The sequence below is a fragment of the Clytia hemisphaerica genome, unplaced genomic scaffold (genome assembly GCF_902728285.1).
Source record: "Clytia hemisphaerica strain Z4C2 unplaced genomic scaffold, Clytia hemisphaerica genome assembly, whole genome shotgun sequence".
In the NCBI taxonomy this organism is placed as follows: Eukaryota; Metazoa; Cnidaria; class Hydrozoa; order Leptothecata; family Clytiidae; genus Clytia; species Clytia hemisphaerica.
This window is the reverse complement of record NW_027104378.1, coordinates 176047-194778: the sequence shown is the minus strand read 5'-3', so window position 1 is coordinate 194778 and position 18732 is coordinate 176047. Positions and strand designations below refer to the sequence as shown.

Genomic DNA, 18732 nt, shown 5'->3' with positions numbered 1-18732 from the left:
ACGCGAGATTGATATTTTCTGCTTTCAATTTTATTTGAAAATATGACATGTTAACAAAATAAAATCTATTTACAAAACCTTAAGATAAAAAGTCTTTGACATCGACGTAAAAAAATGTATCCTAGTTGTTTCAAATATGACATAAAATTTAACGTTCGCTTCACAAATATTACAGTACAGTGTAAATTACAAATAAAAATCTTTCTCTTTTCCTTTTTAAATGTTTAACATAATATTTACATTGAAATAAATTTTAAAATATTTTGCTGCTTAAAAATAAAAACAAATTGGACAATGTTCCGGTTCCAATGTAATCGATATTGAACCTAATTAATATAACAACCACAACCGTCAAGGGATCAATTATAAAAAATATTTTAGTAATTTAGGAGAGGGCTAATTAGACTAACGCATACACGTTTCTGATGTAATTATTGAAGGAATCGCACGTTTCATGGTCCGCAAAGCCGTATCTTGTATAAAAGCGTGTATAAAAAATTAGTTTGGGGCTTTTAGTTATAAAAAAGAAATATTAGAACACAAAAATTGTTACATAAACAATAAAAACACTAAATCAAAACAAAAGAATCGTTTTTCAAAGCCAGTAAAATTTCCCTTCTCTACTACTATTCCTCAAACATCAGTTTGGCTCGTTTGATATCTTCGTATGCCTAAAAATATCAATGTAAATTTCATACAACATCAACTGTCAATCGTCCTTAGAAATTCGTAATAAATTCCCCAATTCCCTTTGAAGATCAAATTAAACTGTATTCATGGTGTAATACACGGAAACAGCCCGATCTAACAGTAACGACAAATTTAAACAGATTTTTTTCTCAGAAAATTACCTTAGACTTGCAGGTATTTGAATAGCTTTTCAAATAAAAAAAAATCGAAATTACCTGCTTGTATATACGTTTATTAGGAGTATTCATCTCTTCATACTTCTGCTTTGCATCTGGCGTCAGCGTTATCTTAAAACAAAAAATGATCCCAATAGAGAGGTACTCTAAATTTTTAACCAAACCGAGAAGGTACGGGTACGAGATTTGTACGGCTTAGCTTGTCTTTTTTAAGTTTAGGATAGTTTTTAAGATGCCTTTTATAACTGGGTTACAGAAATATTTGAAAAATCCCAGTTTAAGAATTTTAAAAGTACACTCACTGTATCCGCGTTTGTTGGTACATTATTTTCATTGAGATTATCATCCCGACCTGAAATGCAAAATAATTACATCGTAGATGACTTATATAGAACACTATTTAGAAATATATACAGTATTGATATACTCGATACTTCTATATCGGACACTCTACAAATAAAGGGCTACTTACCTTAAGGGAAGAAATTCCGCGAAACACACCAAAATTGTTAAATCGCGAAATTAAATTTGCCCCAAGAAATTTAGCCATGGGAACATCGCTGTATTCTCTATAACGAGCTCTATAATTAATATGAAATTTTGCCACAGCTCGCCACACTTTGCCCCGTTTGCCCCAAGAAATCCAACTATGAGGATATCGCTGTATTCTCTATAATATGAAATTTTGCCACAGTTCGCCACACTTTGCCCCATTTGCCCCAAGAAATTTAGCCATGGGAACATCGCTGTATTCTCTATAACGAGCTCTATAATTAATATGAAATTTTGCCACAGCTCGCCACACTTTGCCCCATTTGCCCCAAGAAATTGAGCCATGGAGACATCGCTGTATTCTCTATAATATAAAATTTTGCCACAGCTCGCCACACTCTGCCCCGTTTGCCCCAAGAAATCCAACTATGAGGATATCGCTGTATTCTCTATATTTATAATATGAAATTTTGCCACAGCTCGCCACACTTTGCCCCGTTTGCCCCAATAAATTCAGCCATTGGTATATCGCTGAGTTATGTTCAGTGTATGAAATGTTGCCACAAGTCGCCACACTTTGCCCCATTTGCCCCAAGAAATTGTGCCATGGAGACATCGTCGCTGTATTCTCTATAATGTAAAATTTTGCCACAGCTCGCCACACTCTGCCCCGTTTGCCCCAAGAAATTCAGCCATGGAGACATCGCTGTATTCTCTATATATTATAATATAAAATTTTGCCACAGCTCGCCACACTTTGCCCCGTTTGCCCCAAGAAATTGAGCTATGAGGATATCGCTGTATTCTCTATAATATAAAATTTTGCCACAGCTCGCCACACTCTGCCCCGTTTGCCCCAAGAAATTCAGCCATGGAGATATCGCTGTGTTTTCTATGTGAAATATTGCCACACCTCGCCACGCTTTGCCCCATTTGCCCCAAGAAATTCAGCCACGGGGTATCACTGAGTTTTCGATATCTAATGTTGCCACAAGTCGCCACGCTTCGCCCCATTTGCCCCAAGAAATTCAGCCATGGAGACACTGCTGTGTTTTCTATGTGAAATGTTGCCACAGCTCGCCACGCTTTGCCCCATTTGCCCCAAGAAATTCAGCCATGGAGACACTGTTGTGTTTTCTATGTGAAATGTTGCCACAGCTCGCCACGCTTTGCCCCATTTGCCCCAAGAAATTCAGCCACGTGTTATCATTGAGTTTTCTATATCTAATGTTGCCACAGCTCGCCACACATTGCCCCATTCGCCCCAAGAAATTCAGCCACGGGGATATCGCTGATTTTCTGTATAGTATAGAAGAGACAGTTTATGTTAACGTTCAATCAATGATTTTATACAATAACGTAACACAATCATAGCATGTGGAAGAGCATTATCCCATTATGTTTTACTGACTGTAGTATGATAGTATGAAATTTTCGTATTGAGAGAGAAATTGCCGATTTCATACATGACAATTCTCACTTGCCGTACGTCAGTTTATTCCATTAGACGTGAAAAGCAACGACATTTTCAGACACACATATATCGCGACCTAGCCAAAAATTTACAAAAATCATAAAAGTCATAACAAACTGTTATTTATCAAAAATGATCATGGAAAGAAAATTTCTTTGAGTCATCGACAGAACTTATCAAGCTATATGGCGGTAGAAAAGCCTTAAAGTACTTTCTGTGTGTGGAAAGAAGCTTTTCTTCTCTTGTCTCTTGTCATGTTAAAGGTTTTAAAAATATTTGTTAGTTTTGCTGTTAAACGGAGAATTTAAAGGCGAAAGAAGTTACAAAGGTTTAGGATGTAATCACAGGAAAAATTCAAACAATTAAAATCGTGACTATTTTAGTGAAGTCGTCTCTAATGCATTGTAAAGCTAACTCTCGCTAATTCGAACTCGAATGAGAAGTCCCATTTGTTCGATTTACAGAGAGATTTACAGAATTCTAATTGTAAACAATTTTTATTTTCAGCAAAATCTTCACCAAACTTGTTGAGTTTTGATGATAATTCATCAGTAGAAGGAAACGGAACACCTGACAAAAATAACCGGTCACCCTCTCCGACACTGGAATACTCTAAAGATCCGTATTTCTTAGAAAAACAGCTGAAAAAGAACGATGATAATAAAATCTCACAGGCTATATTAAGAGTACAGAATAGCATTAATATCAAGAGAGCAGCCTCACTAGACTGGTCAAGTCTTTATAAACCAGAACCTGTTTCAAATAATCAACAAAAATTAAAATCATCTGTTTCGAAACCAAATTTATTAACAATGGCGGATGTGATCTTCGAACCGATTGTAGATACAAACATCTCTGGTAATGCGGAAGATGAGCAGATTGTAGAAATCAATGGAGCTTCGGATGTCGGACAGGAAGTATCCATGGAAGAACCTGTTTTAACTAACGGACACACTGAACCTGAAATACTGGACACTCCAGAAGAGAGTTCGACACCTGTCGAAGAAAATTCAACACCAGTAGTACAGGTACTAATACGTCACTCTAAAGATCTAAGAATCCTAAATTTTATTATTTACACAGAACTACATGGTTTGAATAACTTTTGAAACAACCTCTGCTTTTGTTTCGTGTCCTTGATCCTTAGTTCCGTTTTAACTCTTTTGGTGCTATCATGATAATTGTAGGTCCTTAGTTTCGTTTTAATTTCAACTCTTTTGGTATAATATCATAATTATAATTCCAACATTTTGTAAAAGGCAAATCTTATCAACTACAAATGCAATATTCTCAACTTTGAAGCAAGATAGGTTTTAATTTTGTTTGCTGGAAAGTGTCTATTATTTCAAGGTGCCACAAGTTTAAATTAAGCAGCCGGAAGAAATGTTCAAATATGAGCGATACTGACCACTCTATTTCTTTATCTCTTACTTAAGGCCGGCGCAAATGAATCCAACATTTGATCCAAAATTATTGTTGGATCAAATGTTGGGTTCATTTGCCCAAGTCATAAAATCGCAGCTTTTTAAGAAAATTGTTGGAAATCATGTTGGATAAAGTTTGATCACCGTCAAACTGTTCATCCAACATCTTTTAATGAGATTGACGTCACTATTATGTTGGTTTCAATGTTGGATGCATTTGCGTAATCATGTTGGATGAAAATGTTTGACGTTTTTGCGCAAATGACTTTTCATGCAACTTTTCGAATTTTTCCACGTGACTTTTCGTCCAACATGTCGTCCAACAATGAATTGGAAATGTTGGATTGAATATTGGATTCATTTGCGCCGGCCTTTACACAAAATGCATAAAAGAAAAAAATATCATTTTTAAAGTCGGCGAATGTTTACTTATTTTTAATCGGTATCAAACCTTTTTGCAGGACACAACAGATAAAACAGATACGACACCACAAGATACAGAACAAGTAATTGTTGAGGAAGTCGTTGTCGTGAAGAAAGAATCGTCAAAAAGTAAAACAAAAGACGAACCAACCAAAGGTGTCAAAGGAACCAAGAAAACCGCATCTACTGGTGGTGCAAAGAAAAGTACTTCCGTTACCAAGACGACCTCAAAGGTAGGTGGACTTTCCTATTCATGATATTCATGATGTAATGTTTTCTACGGAAAAACCCCGGTTTTGGCCAGTAGTGGCAAATTTTATACAACTTTTGTCTAGTTTAAATTTGCCACTACTGGCTAAAATCGGGGTATCTCCGCAGAAAACATTACGTCATGAATACCATGAACATTCCTGAACATTTGTTTATTTCTTATATAGATTACACAACCTGACTTGAAAGAATCCCTTGCTTTATCCATTTGGAACAAATTTTCGGATTTCCCATATCAAAAATCACGTAGTGTAAATAATAAAATCGTTTGTGTCAGACAGAACTTAAAATTGGCCCAGATTCTAATTTCTTAGAATTTTTTGATACGACGAATATCTTTGACAGCTGATATAATTTTCGTCTTTATACTTTTCGCTCAATCAGGTTTCAAACAATGTATCCAAGACAACGGTCACACGGACATCAATCAGCAAAGTTCCAACCGACAAATCTACGACTAAAACAACAAGACCTACCGCAACTAAAACATCAACCACACGGCCCAAAACTGCACCCACATCAAGTACTCGACCAACATCCAGTACTCGACCAACATCCAAATCTCCTGTCAAGCCAGTCTCGACAGCTCCTTTGAAAAAGAAACCAACATCTGCTGGAACCACAAGGCCATCAACAGCGACGTCGAGACCCACAACTGTAGCCAGTAAAACGTCCTCATCAACAACCAAAACCGCCAAGCCAACAGTCAGCAAAACGACTACACCCAAACCAACCCCAAAAGCTCCAGGGGCGCCTCGACTTGCTGATAGAGGAAAACCTGGACAAAACATAGCGAAAAAACCAGCAACAAAACCAGCTACTGGAGTTAGTCGCACAACAACGTCTGCAACCTCTAAAACGGCAGCAACAGCTACAAAAACATCTTCCACGACCCGAAAACCAATCACAACCACAACTAAAACGACCACAACAACAAAACCAAAATCGACAATTGGAGCAACTAAACCTTCATCAAGCACAACAGTCAAAAAGACAGCAAAAACTGCTGACCCAACGAAATCGGTCACAAGACCTGCTTCAGCATCATCCCTCAAATCAACGCGACCCGCATCTAGCAAACCTACAACAGCAACTAAAGGTCGCACGACAACGTCACCTACAAAACCACTCTCTACAAAAACAACAAAGACTTCTACAACAAAAACTACAGTAGCCGACAAATCAAAAAAACCGGCATCCTCAGTTGCTAAGAAACCGACCGGTAAAGTTTCTTCAGTTGGCGATAAAACGAAACCGAAGAAAAAGAAGGAAGGAAAAGAAGAAAAACCAACGAAAACAGACAAAGAAGTTATCGTGGTTCCTGTTGCAGCAGTAGAGGACAATCCACAAGATCTTGAAATCAACCTATCAGAGGCCGCAAAACCAGCCGATGACATCATTGTCAGCCAATCAGAAGAAGTTGTTTTGGCTACAGAGGAAGTCAAAGAACCACAAACATCAGATTTGGTTGAAGTTGAGCCTCCACAAGTAAACCAATCAGAACCCGAAGTTGCAGAGACTAGCCAATCAGTGACCGATGTTGCAGAGACTAGCAAACCAGAGGCCGAAATTCCACAAATCAACCAATCAGAGCCCGAGATTTTACAACCCAGCCAATCAGAAGCGTTCACTTTGATCCAACATGAAGAAGTATGCGAAGAACAAAGCGATAATGAAGACAAAGAAAACATTCCAAAAGTTCATTTCGAGCAACAAGAAATCTCCAACAGTCAACCAACGCCGTATGACTATCATGCGACGTATAGTCAAGATTCAGACCACGATTTATATTGTGTCACGCCGTTAGTGAGCGGGCAATATGATAGCGAGACACCCAACTCTGAATTCTCACCTAACCAATCACCAAGTAAAGGACAATACAATGAGAACTCGTTTGCAACGGTCGAAGAAGAAGAGAGAATGGAAGAATCACCTGAAATCTCTATCACAGGTAAGATGACGGTTTTAAAAGAATTGTTGTTGAAAATTAACTGTGAAGTGAATGTGAGAAGCCCAAGAATCTTAGAAAATGTTACTCTTGTTACGTTCTCCACTCTCTCGGGTGGCTGATTTGCTAAAACTGAAAGATCTTTCCACAGATGGTTCATATTTTTCACGCAATCAGGTTGACAAAATTCGGCTTCTTGCTTTGATCTTAATGATGGCTTAACAAAGCTTAAACTATTACGGCCATTCAAAGAAATTGTCAACCACGGTTGATATGTACGATTGAACCGCCTCCATGGATGCTATCAAATAATGCATTGTTGGCGGTGCCTCTAGATCTCAAATGGCCGTATACAGACTAAAATGAGAGTGGTGTAACGTACCCATTCCTTTGGAATGACTGTTTTAGTCTAACAAGTAGAGTAAATTCAAAATTGACATATGATAATCATGTTAACTTTGGTTTTTATAGGGGCTTCAAGTTCGCCAAATGAAATCTTTGAAGAAGACCCTGGACGTGTGGGAAGGTTAGATTTCAATCAAGAATTCGACGTCACGTCACCCGAGAAAGAAGTCGTCACACCGAACATCGAAACAGAAACAATAATTTCACCGAGCGATGAACCGGAAACGGTCGTATCACCGACAACCGAAACAGACGATCTTGTCTCTCCATCATCAAGACAAGAAGTAGAAGATATTGCTCCTCCAGCAGTAGAAACACCTGAATCTTTTTCACCAAACGAAGAGCGACAGGACATCATTTCTTCTGCTTTTGATCATGAGGTAGAGGCGTCACCGGAAATCATTTCCCCGACTCCAGAAATTAGTTCACCAGCTCCAGAAGAGATTCTTTCACCAGTAAATGATAGCCAAGATGAAGTGTCCCCATCTCTGGAAGATGAAGAGATCATTGAACAAGTAACCGACTCACAACTACAACAGGAACCAGAAATCACTTCCCCAATAGTAGATGAAAGAGACGTCGTTTCTCCAGCTGAAGAACGACAAGACGTTGTTTCACCGACGGAAGAACGACACGACGTTGTTTCACCAACGGAAGAACGACACGACGTTGTTTCACCAACGGAAGAACGACACGACGTTGTTTCACCAACGGAAGAACGACACGACGTTTTTTCACCGACGGAAGAAATTCAGGAAAAGTCATCTCCAGTTGAAGAAGCAGAGCCCACCATGTCACCATCAGAAGAACAAGCAGAAATCGTTTCCCAAAGTGAAGATGCTGGAGACGTAGTACCTCAATCTGTTGACCATCAAGAACCAATCTCACCTGTAACTGAGGATTCACATCAACTTGTTTCCTCAACCTCGGAACAACCAAAAGAATCCTTTTCAGCTGAAGAGCCACAAGAGCTTGTGTCACCAACAGTGGAATCAAAAGAAATCGTTTCACCAAGTGAAGAGCCAGCATCTTTCGCCGAACCATCTACAGAGGAAGCAACCGAAGATTTCTTATCATCAGCTATTGAAGAATCAGACCAGCAGATATCAACTGAAGTTCAAGAATCTCAAGAGATAGCACAACCAGAGGTTGAAGTAAGAGCCGAAATTGGTTCTCCAGATCAAGGAATTGTATCTCCATCACACGACGAAATTCTTTCCACCAATGACCAATCAGAGATTTTCACTTCATCTGCCAGTGCACACATTGAAATAAACGAAGAACGACAAGATGTAATTTCACCGAATGAACAACCCTACCAAAGCCGAGAACTGATTTCACCGACTACAGACGAGAGCCGAGAACTTCTCTCGCCGACTACTGACGATGAACGACAAGGCACCGAATCACCGATGGAAGGAAGTATCGAATTCGAATCCCAAATCATTGAATCTGTACAAATCACAGAGAAACAAGAAGTTATGTCGGCGACCGAACAACGAGGAGTAATCATCCCATCGGGTCTCTCCCGAGAAGAGCTCGCCTCCCCGACTGCTAACTACGAAGACCCAGATATCACCTCACCATCTAAAGAACAAAGACATAGACTAATTTCTCCAACTGATGACCAACCGCAAGAAAATGCTTCCCCATCAGATCAATCAGGAGAAGAAACTTCCTCACCAACTCCAGGACAAGGAAAAAACTTTTTTTACACAGAAGAAAGACAGCAAGAAAGTGTCTCTCCAAATGACGAAACCACTTCATCTGTCCAAAACGACGAGCAAGATCGCCAAGAGACTTTCCAACAAGAACATCAAACCGATGTCACTTACACACAAGAAACACAATCATTCGAAATCCATTCTTTCGAAAATAATAATGATGACGTCATCAATTCAATGGAAACCAACTACACCGCTGAAGTCCAGTCCATCGCCATCGAAACAAGTCATAGCCAGGAAACTCATATCATTGAAACCGTTGAAACAAAAGATAGCATAGAAACCCAGTCTGTCGAGATCAAACAAGCATGGGCTGACCAAGAATCTACCGTAGATGCTTCTTACGTCATTGACGCCCGATCAGACGGCAAAATCCAAATCGGGGAATATTCATCTGCATTTTCCGAATCGGATTCAAGCGAACAAGAATCACCAAATCATCATGTTATGATCTCTAAAGCAACACATCAAAATGGATTCGCAAATACCGAAGAATTGGACCCGTTAGCACCGATGACCCAGGAACTGGACCCCTTAACGACACCACCTCAACCGACCCATTGTTTTCAAGAGGAACACGGACAATTTAATGCGCAAGGTGATGAAAATCAGAATGCGTATTTTTGAAGGATATGATGAATGGAAGGATGGAGATTTTTTAGAATGAATTCATTAAGAAAATAGAAAAGAACAGGTCGTCTAATCTAGCCTGGATAGTCCTTGCAGACGGAGCTAAAATTATGGGTGAATGGCACCTGAGGAAAAAAACTAAATTGGATTGACAATCATAAGTGCTAAATGGACTTCTTTAATTTGAAAATAGATCCATAAATGATTTTCTTTTCTCTTACTATTTTAATGACAGAAAAATAGAAAAACACTTTTTTTTAAGTTTTTAGTAGAAATTTGAAGGGAGAACTAAGGTATTTCGGAGGCAAAATATTTCTCAAGTAAATGCCTCGATTGATTGAATTTACAAGCTTTCTGATTTTAGTCTAGAGTTCTTATAAATAAAAGATGCACCAGATATGGGTAGCCTCGGAATGAAACACACTTTTCAGAATAAAATGACTTTTGAAACTGAGGAAAAACTGTTTTTGTTAATAGGATAAAAATATTTATTTGTATAAAATCTATTGTTAATTTTATTTTGCAAAGAAAAAAACTTTTGAAATGGAAGAAGATTCATCTCGTCTTCTTTACCTAAAAATATCCACCGGTTTTAATTTCCTCCCCGCTCTAATCTCAACTGAAAGTTAAATACCTTAAAGGTAGAAATTTTGGTGTACCCCTGTAAATAAAATTTGGCAGATTCAGCGGATTTACCTGAAATCCTCCTGAGTTAAATTTCAACCAAATTTATTTTTCCCAGCCATCCGCCAAATACACGAATTCCCTATTAGCAGAATAATGAAAAAAGTCACGAAAAAACGTCAAGTAAAGCACGGCTGTTCCGGCTGATACATGCAAATATTACCTCATACTTTGGACATTTTGAAAAATTATGTTTGTGTAAGCGATTTTCTGTCAATCAGCTTTTTGATAAACTGGATTGCGCCGATAAGTGGACGGTGTAATTTGACAGACTCCATTTTTTTGGCTTTGCTTGAGGTGGTAGCAAATCCACTAGATCCAGTCCCTTTTTGGAAAGAAACAAACAGAAAACCATAATCTATTGACCATTTTTCTTAAAATTTTGGAGGTATTTCATGTTTTTGTTACACTTTCATAAACTTTGATGGGATTTCGAAATATATTTTTGTTTTGCTGTTTTTTTTAGAATTTTTGAAAACGAAAGTGAAAAATCCAAGATGGCGATGTCCTCTATAGTCTACATATCACTGGACTCATTGCCATCAAAAGTATTAGAAAGCAAAGTTCAGTTGAAAGTAGACTCTAGTCTAATGAGAGCTTTACTCGACGTTTTTTCATGAATCTACCAATACCGGGTGGCTCAAAAAGAAATCTTCGGATGTTTGGCACCGCCTTTGAGCGTAATGGATCAACATATGGACTTGAATTTCCAGAGGTGGAACTTTGGAGGAAAACCATAAAATGGGGGGGGGGGCATAATTATGTGGTATAGGAGTAATTTGAACGAATTTGACTATAGGAAAATGAAAGTTTTTGACACTTTGTGGCAAAAAGTCATAAGGGGGTGTCATTATAAAGTGATTTTGGGGTTGAAAAAATCGAAAAAATGGAACATAATTCCCCCTACAATTAAGCACAGAAAAGTAACAGAGAGAGGGGTCAATTCCGGACTCTTTCCATCAGAATAAAATGTATATGAAAAATATATTGAGAAAATAAACATATAATTGCTTACCGATTCTAAAATCCATACAACAGGTGATTCAAACACCAACCAATCAATCATCACTTTAGAATGGATTATACACACCCACCGTCCATCCGCCATTTTTCTATTCCATCGAATTCTCTGCAAATGAAACATTGTCTTCTATTCATCAAATTTTACTTTTTCTTCATTCATTTTTATGATTAGTTTATTATTAGCTGAAATGACATAAGAAGAAAGACCACACAGTTAAATGATGTATCCAAAAATTGGTCTAAAAGTAAAGAGAGAAATTTGCTGCTATGGTCTCGGTGTTTACCCCCCCCCCCCTAATGGGCGGGAGGAGGGTTGGCTTCCGAGAATCCGGTATTGACCAGTATTCCGGTATATAATGGAAAATGATAGATATTCCGGTATGGGCTCTTACAGAAATTGTCCGTACATACATGGAGGTGGATGATATAGTGTCCGGGCGGTAAACTTGCTCTATTTTTGCGTAACTTTGCTTTGTTTGAGGGTAATTTTGAATGTCCAGGAGACAACTGATGCTTGTCCAGGGGGTTACACCTGCTGTCCGGGGGTCAAAAGTCACAGAGCCCCGGGGGGGGGGTAAATTTCCAAAAAATGTTATATCCTCCACCCTTAATTTTAAATTTTTCTTCTCGAAGCGCCCATTGATTGAAGGGCCGTTTTTCCTGTATTCCAGCACTCGTCAGAGCTTTTTTGACTACTTTCGAGTTCCTAATAACCGGGGGGTTTGGAATAAAAAAATAAAAATCTCAAAACTTGATAAGCGAAAAGGAGGCTAATACAGCAGATTTAGGGCAAAAGAGGTAACTTTCAAAAAGAAATTCCCAAAAATCAATAAGCGGGAGGGGGGTTGGAATAAGAATGTCCTGGGTGGAAAATTTTTGAAAAAATAATTAGCGTCCCCCCCCGGGCTATTAGGTACTCGAGAGTAGCATTGAGAAACTTTATTACGAGACAATTACCAGCATTCCGATATTTTGTCTCCCCCACCTAATAACATTTAAGCGAATATAGTCGAGAAAAAATAGCTTAAACTCTCAAAAACGGCACTTTTGCACTTTTTGACGTCAAAATATCAAAACATAATGTCCACATTTGGCAACTGTAGCATTGATTCTTTCGTGTTATGTTAATACACGTTTTTTTATAAGGTCATCTGAAATTTTTGAAGCCTTCGAATGTTCTTAACTTTTTGAGGTTTTATTTTCACAAATTTGAAAGTATTTTGATCCATTTTCCTAAGAAATCCGGTGTCCGTGTCTTAAAATGTTGTTAACTTGTTATTAATATTTTGGCCATCGAAGCCTTATCTTCTTATACCTTAAAGGGACATTTAAGTAGTAAAATGTAAACATTACGCGAATCACGTGTCATTAAAGAGAACAATTAAAATCACGTGTCCAAAAATTCGCGTGCTTGCAAAAATTCGCCAAATTTATTCCCCGCCAAAATTAATCCTCTTAAGATAGTTTGTATAAAAAAACAATATTCGCTAATAGTCATCTATAATCGTTTTACGAGATTTTTTAGTATGTATGACTGTTTTTTTCGGGTTCGCCAATTTTGAATTTTCGGGGTTTAGAGTTTTGCCTGGGGATTAGTGACATCAGGCTTTAATTTTATGCTCAAAGAATTGCACAATTTTAATCATCTTCACTCACATCACCCTGGGAAAATCACTAAAGAATCGAGACACATTATTTTGGGAATTTCCGAGCCTCGTTGCTCTATAAATTAGAAATGAGTATCTGAAATCTCAATAGAATCTTGCTGAACAATCAAATTTCTAGCCGTTGCTAATCGACTAACTTACTGATTTATAAGGTCAAGAATAAAACGAAGACTTCAGGTCCGTTTCGAATTTTCTCTCGTAGGTGTGCCCCCTTTTCTTGTTAATAATGATATCTATTTTTTTCTTAATTTCCCAAATCGAGCTTGTATAACTCATGGTAATCTTATAAAATCTCCAATAAAATTGGCCTAAACCTCTCGTCTTATCAGATTTCCCGTAAAGATCAAAACTGTCATCTTAATGAATACTACTAAACTAACAAATCATAAATACTTGAAAAATATACTAAAATCGTTTTTAAAATGTATGAAAATCAAACTAGAAGATACATTTGTGATACTTAGTAAAGTCATGGAGGTATAAAGAAACAGGAGAAGTATGCTATTGTAACCATGCTCGCCCTACGATTAAAAATATTACGAGGCATGCATGCTCATAATCTCATATATCGTGCATTTTTAATGAGCTCTTTTGTTGATAGGTAAAATCTTATTGGCTAACTTAAGTGTTGGAAATAAAATGGGACGAGATTCATTGTTTCTGACATTGGTGTAAGAAAATATTTGGATTAAAAAAGGGCCTGTAAACTTTGCAATCCTTCATCAAATGACAAGATTTTTCGATCAACATTTTCTTCAAGGTGAACACTATTGCTTAATACTTACCTCCAAAATTCTCCAGCGACTTTTTGTCTACAAATTGGGTCTGAAATTGTGTGTGCTTATAAAGAACTTTTCATTTTCTGGCTTGAGAAAATATCTTTTCAAAACAAAATTAAGAGCAATTGCACCTAAGAAAATCCCTGAATCATCTAAAGTGGGATCATCGATGTCTTGGATTTTTTTCTTTTTTAGATATGTTGTGGGGGTTCATGGGTGGAACAAAATTCCAAAATTTGAGCCTCAGAGCTCAAGCCGTTCCCGAGATATCACATTTTGAAGTTTCAAAAATTTTGTCTAAAATACAGACCGGTAATTTACAGACCAGAATTCCAAATTGCTATAACTCCTTATTGGTAAGTCTAAATGACATGAAATTTTGCACAGATACACAAGACCATAAACATTTTCTAAAAACAAAAACAAAAATTAAAATTTTATTTCAAAATGGCGGATATTTGAAGCCGAAGTTTTGAACTGCTTGAAAATACCGGTTGGATTTGATTCTCAGTTATTCCCGGCCCGAGATTTCAAATTGAATTTCTTTTTCAGATCCTGAAAGATCAATCCTTTAACTACAAAATATCAAAAATCTGTCGTGGAGAATTCATTTTTGGCTCAATAAATCAATTTTAAAGATGACCTATATTTTCCGGAAATTCCCTAGCAACGCCCTAGCAACAAGGCTTTAACAGGCTACACCATGTACTGGAAGGCTCAAAAACTGGTTTTAATGATTGACAGTCCATTTCTGGACAGTTGTGATCATAGACTGATCAAATCATTAGAGGATATTCCTCTATATGCAAAAGAAATTCATAATTTTCACTGCCTGCGATGATATTAAGAGGCATTTTTTTTAAGAGTCTTCAGGGTGTGATACCTCATCCTCTTGGATTTTGATGAAATTTTGACCAAATGATCTATCACACAAGAAAATAAGACCCTGAAAATTTCACCTTGATATCTCACTTAGTTTTGAAGATACAGCGTCTCAAAGATAGGCTACTAAGTGAAATTTGACCCCTAAATTTCATGAACTCTGGTGAGGAGCAGATTTTGAAAGCCAATGAATTTTTATGCAAGTACATTAGAAAGCTGATTTATATACAGTGGATTTCAAGAACTTTTTGTAGGGTATCAGAAAAAATCAAATTGAGTCTCCAAAATTTTCCCCGAAAATATTTAGCACCTCCTGTTGAGGGCTTCAGACTGCGTAATCTGGGTTTGGAAGCACTTTTAGATGGCTGCTGATAGTCCTTGAGACTTTTTTAAAGCAAACTTTTGACCTGGAGTGGTTTACTGGTGGGTTTTGGCCACAAAAACAACATTTTCAGGATTTCCATTTTGCGTAACTGTCAAAAATGGCCGAAAAAATTGCTATTTTGGCAGATCTGGAGCAAAATTCAAAATGGCGTATCTTTTTGCGGCAACAACAAATTTTTTTGAAACTTTCAGCAAGGCTTCCTTAGTAGGTTTAGTTTATAGCCTCAAAAAATCTCAGTGGTTTTTTGAAGTCTCTTAAAGATATGATCGCTTGAAAATTTGCTTAACTTCGTTGTTCTTTCCCTCTTAAAATGCTAAATCAGGCCCACTTAAAAGGGCTCTAAAGGTTAATTTTTGTCAAAATATTGGTTGATCTTCTCTAGCCAACTAATCATTGGCATTAAGGGAACAACTGTAAAAGATTTCAGGTCATTTCCATCAACAGATGACATTTTATGACTGTTTCTTTATTTTTAAGTACAGAATATGTAAAAAAATATGAGACTGATATCTGGCCTTTCCTCTGCTTTCCTACCATTCCAGGGCCTATATTTTCAGGAAAAGCCTCAATCTTTCACAGTTTGGTGAATATTACTCTTAAATATAAGCAGGTTACTTCAACTAAATGGGTTTAACAGTACTTAATTCCTATTCAAAAACTTTTTAGAATCATTCAGAAATCCTACTTTGACAATATAATTTGCCAAGTCCGAGTGTCGTGATTAACTTTTAGACTGTCCAATATCTCTATATTTGTGTACACTAACAGCCTTACTTGTTGATTCTTAAATAACTAAGCAACATTACTAGGGTGATATTTTATGAGATACTGCAAACAATGATGTTTAAATCTTCTGGACAAGAAATATTGGACAGTCTAAAGCTAATAACGACACTTGGACTTAGAAATTTTGAGGAGTCACCAGAGTTCATGAAATTTAGGGGTCAATTTTCGCTTAGTAGCCTATCTTTGAGACGCTGTATCTTCAAAACTACGTGAGATATCAAGGTGAAATTTTCAGGGTCTTATTTTCTTGTGTGATAGATCATTTGGTCAAAATTTCATCGAAATCCAAGAGGATGAGGTATCACACCCTGAAGACTCTTAAAAAAAATGCCTCTTAATATCATCGCAGGCAGTGAAAATTATGAATAATCTTTTGCATATAAGAGGAATATCCTCTAATGATTTGATCAGTCTAGGATCACAACTGTCCAGAATGGACTGTCAATCATTAAAACCAATGGTGTAGCCTGTTAAAGCCTTGTTGCTAGGGCGTTGCTAGGGAATTTTCGGAAAATATAGGTCATCTTTAAAATTGATTTATTGAGCCAAAAATGAATTCTCCACGACAGATTTTTGATATTTGGTAGTTAAAGGATTGATCTTTCGGGATCTGAAAAAAAATTTTAATTTGGAATCTCGGGCTGCACAGTGGGCCCAGAGGTGGAAATAGGGAAAAAACGAAAGTTAAAATTTTGCTTTAATAATATGATTTATGGAATCTTGAATAAATTTCTGATAAGATGCCAAAGTTTCAAGTCTGTATCTGATCTGTAACTCAAGTTATGTGGCTCCAAAGTTGACTGAAAACCACATTTTGATGAAAAATCAAAAAAAGTGAAAAATGCATATTTTTGAAGATTCTGATCTAAATTCAGCTTGTAAATCAGTTCTTTTGTGTGATAACCTTTAGAGACATTATATTCTAAAGGGAAATTGCTTAAAAGTAAGTATAAATATCCAAGAACGAGAAAAAATTCAAATTTTCAGTCAAAATTCTCATCACGAAAATGCTTTAAGGTAACCACAAATGTCCAAATATCTCAAAAACCGCTAAGTGTCACATATCAAACCATATATGTTTTGAAAACTACAGACGCTAACCTTTCCAAAAATGCTGGAGTTTCGATGTGACACTTAGCGGTTTAAAAGTTCAAATTTTGCCTGCATTTTCCAAGCTACAAATCTCAATTTTCATGAAAAATCTCAAAAGAAAGTCAAAATTTGAAGTTTACTATTTTCTAACTCATGTAATGTGACCCTAGAGCTCTACTAATGCCTTAATAATACAAAAAATGTAAGAAATACTATCTTGTTGTTCTCCCACTCCCTATTTCCAAACTTTTGTCCTTTGGGCCCAGTGTGGGCTGGGAATAACTGAGAATCAAATCCAACCGGTATTTTCAAGCAGTTCAAAACTTTGGCTTCAAATATCCGCCATTTTGAAATAAAATTTTAATTTTTGTTTTTGTTTTTAGAAAAAGTTTATGGTCTTGTGTATCTGTGCAAAATTTCATGTCATTTGGACTTACCAATAAGGAGTTATAGCAATTTGGAATTCTGGTCTGTAAATTACTGGTCTGTATTTTAGACAAAATTTTTGAAACTTTAAAATGCGATATCTCGGGAACGGCTTGAGCCCTGAGGCTCAAATTTTGGAATTTTGTTCCACCCATGAACCCCCACAACATATCTAAAAAAGAAAAAAATCCAAGACATCAATGATCCCACTTACAGATTTTCTTAGGTGCAATTGCTCTTAAATGGATGACAAAATTGAACGCAAACTTATTTCGTGGAGCTAAATTTTATTTTATTCTCGTATATTAGAAGGCTGGAAATCTTCGATGCTGATAGTAAGAATGTTCAGAGCAAACTTGAGTTCTACTAAAAAGTCCTATTTCATCGGGCGAGCCTAGAATTTCTTTTGATTTATTACATAAAAGAAATCAAAAGACTTTAACGACCAATTACCGACAAATTCATCTCCTGTCTTTCTTTATACCTCTATGGTAAAGTAAACGCGGACCATAGGATTGGAAAAACTCAAATCAGCCTGAATTTCCCTGAATTTCAAAGGTCAGGACAAAAACCAGGAAGATTATATATTTGATAATGCACTCGTTTATTGCACTTAATTCAAAAAATAAATATTGGGCTAATACAGAGAAAATTACGCGAGAAAAATTTGAGGAGAATCTTAGAGAATATAAAATAAAGATCTAAAATTAAAATAAAAAATCATCTCCGTGGATAAAACCCTTCAAAAAATATCAAAAGTTACTACACCAAGATATGGATATGTACCTAACTTAAAGTTTTATTTTTAAATAAGAGTGATATCGTTTACTTACTCATCAATTTTAACATTTGATTGACATGAATGTGGAGTAAGATTGGTCAGAAAGAGAAAAACATTTTTATGCTTATATCAGCATAATATAACAATAGGCAGACACTGTCCTGATGAAATACAGTATGTGTCTGATATGAAACGGGAACACTTATGTAAAAATAAAACCTTTAAAACTCATTTTAGCATTAAATGGATTGGTTGATTGGATTGAATTTTACATATAGCGAAATCTGAAAATTTTATTGCCTAGCTTTAAGGTGGGGCTAGAGGGTGCATATTTGTTCAGAAAAAAAAGTTAAGAATCCCAGGTAAATGATATCAAAATATTACAGAAAATACAAAAATCTCTATCGTTTAAAATTCAGCCTCACTGTCATCTTTCTTGGTTTTCATGAGGTCATTGAAGCGTGCGAAAAGTGCTTCCACTGTTTTCTCTCCGTGTACTTTGTTGTCGCGCGTACGAACGTTCACAGTATTAGAGCTCTGTTCTTTGTCACCCACCACTGAAAAGTAAGAA

General features: G+C 36.7%; 2 protein-coding genes and 1 long non-coding RNA gene across 6 annotated transcripts in view; 1 reads left to right on the top strand and 2 right to left on the bottom strand.

The window, feature by feature from the left end:
- LOC136819073 (serine-rich adhesin for platelets-like) overlaps positions 1 to 9724 on the top strand; it is a 30384-nt gene extending 20660 nt beyond the window's left edge. Inside the window, exons 8-11 of the mRNA XM_067075241.1 lie at positions 3340 to 3860; positions 4718 to 4912; positions 5334 to 6900; positions 7369 to 9724. Coding sequence (XP_066931342.1) covers positions 3340 to 3860; positions 4718 to 4912; positions 5334 to 6900; positions 7369 to 9653 — 4568 coding nt within the window. The 3' untranslated portion in view covers positions 9654 to 9724. The remainder of the gene's footprint in view (positions 1 to 3339; positions 3861 to 4717; positions 4913 to 5333; positions 6901 to 7368) is intronic.
- Positions 65 to 1253, bottom strand: LOC136819077 (uncharacterized). The gene is made up of 3 exons (XR_010848392.1): positions 1169 to 1253; positions 906 to 977; positions 65 to 671 (listed from the first exon to the last, which is right to left on the bottom strand). It is a non-coding gene; the product is annotated as an uncharacterized lncRNA (long non-coding RNA).
- Positions 9725 to 17967: 8243 nt separating the features above from the next.
- The window catches only part of LOC136819097 (threonine--tRNA ligase 1, cytoplasmic-like), a 47728-nt gene continuing 46963 nt past the window's right edge, over positions 17968 to 18732 (bottom strand). For 2 of the 4 annotated variants that reach the window (XM_067075266.1, XM_067075268.1), the window contains one exon: positions 17968 to 18718. In XM_067075266.1, the coding sequence (XP_066931367.1) occupies positions 18570 to 18718 (149 nt within the window). In that variant the 3' untranslated portion in view covers positions 17968 to 18569. The remainder of the gene's footprint in view (positions 18719 to 18732) is intronic. The other 2 variants (XM_067075265.1, XM_067075267.1) reach the window with 1 other exon arrangement.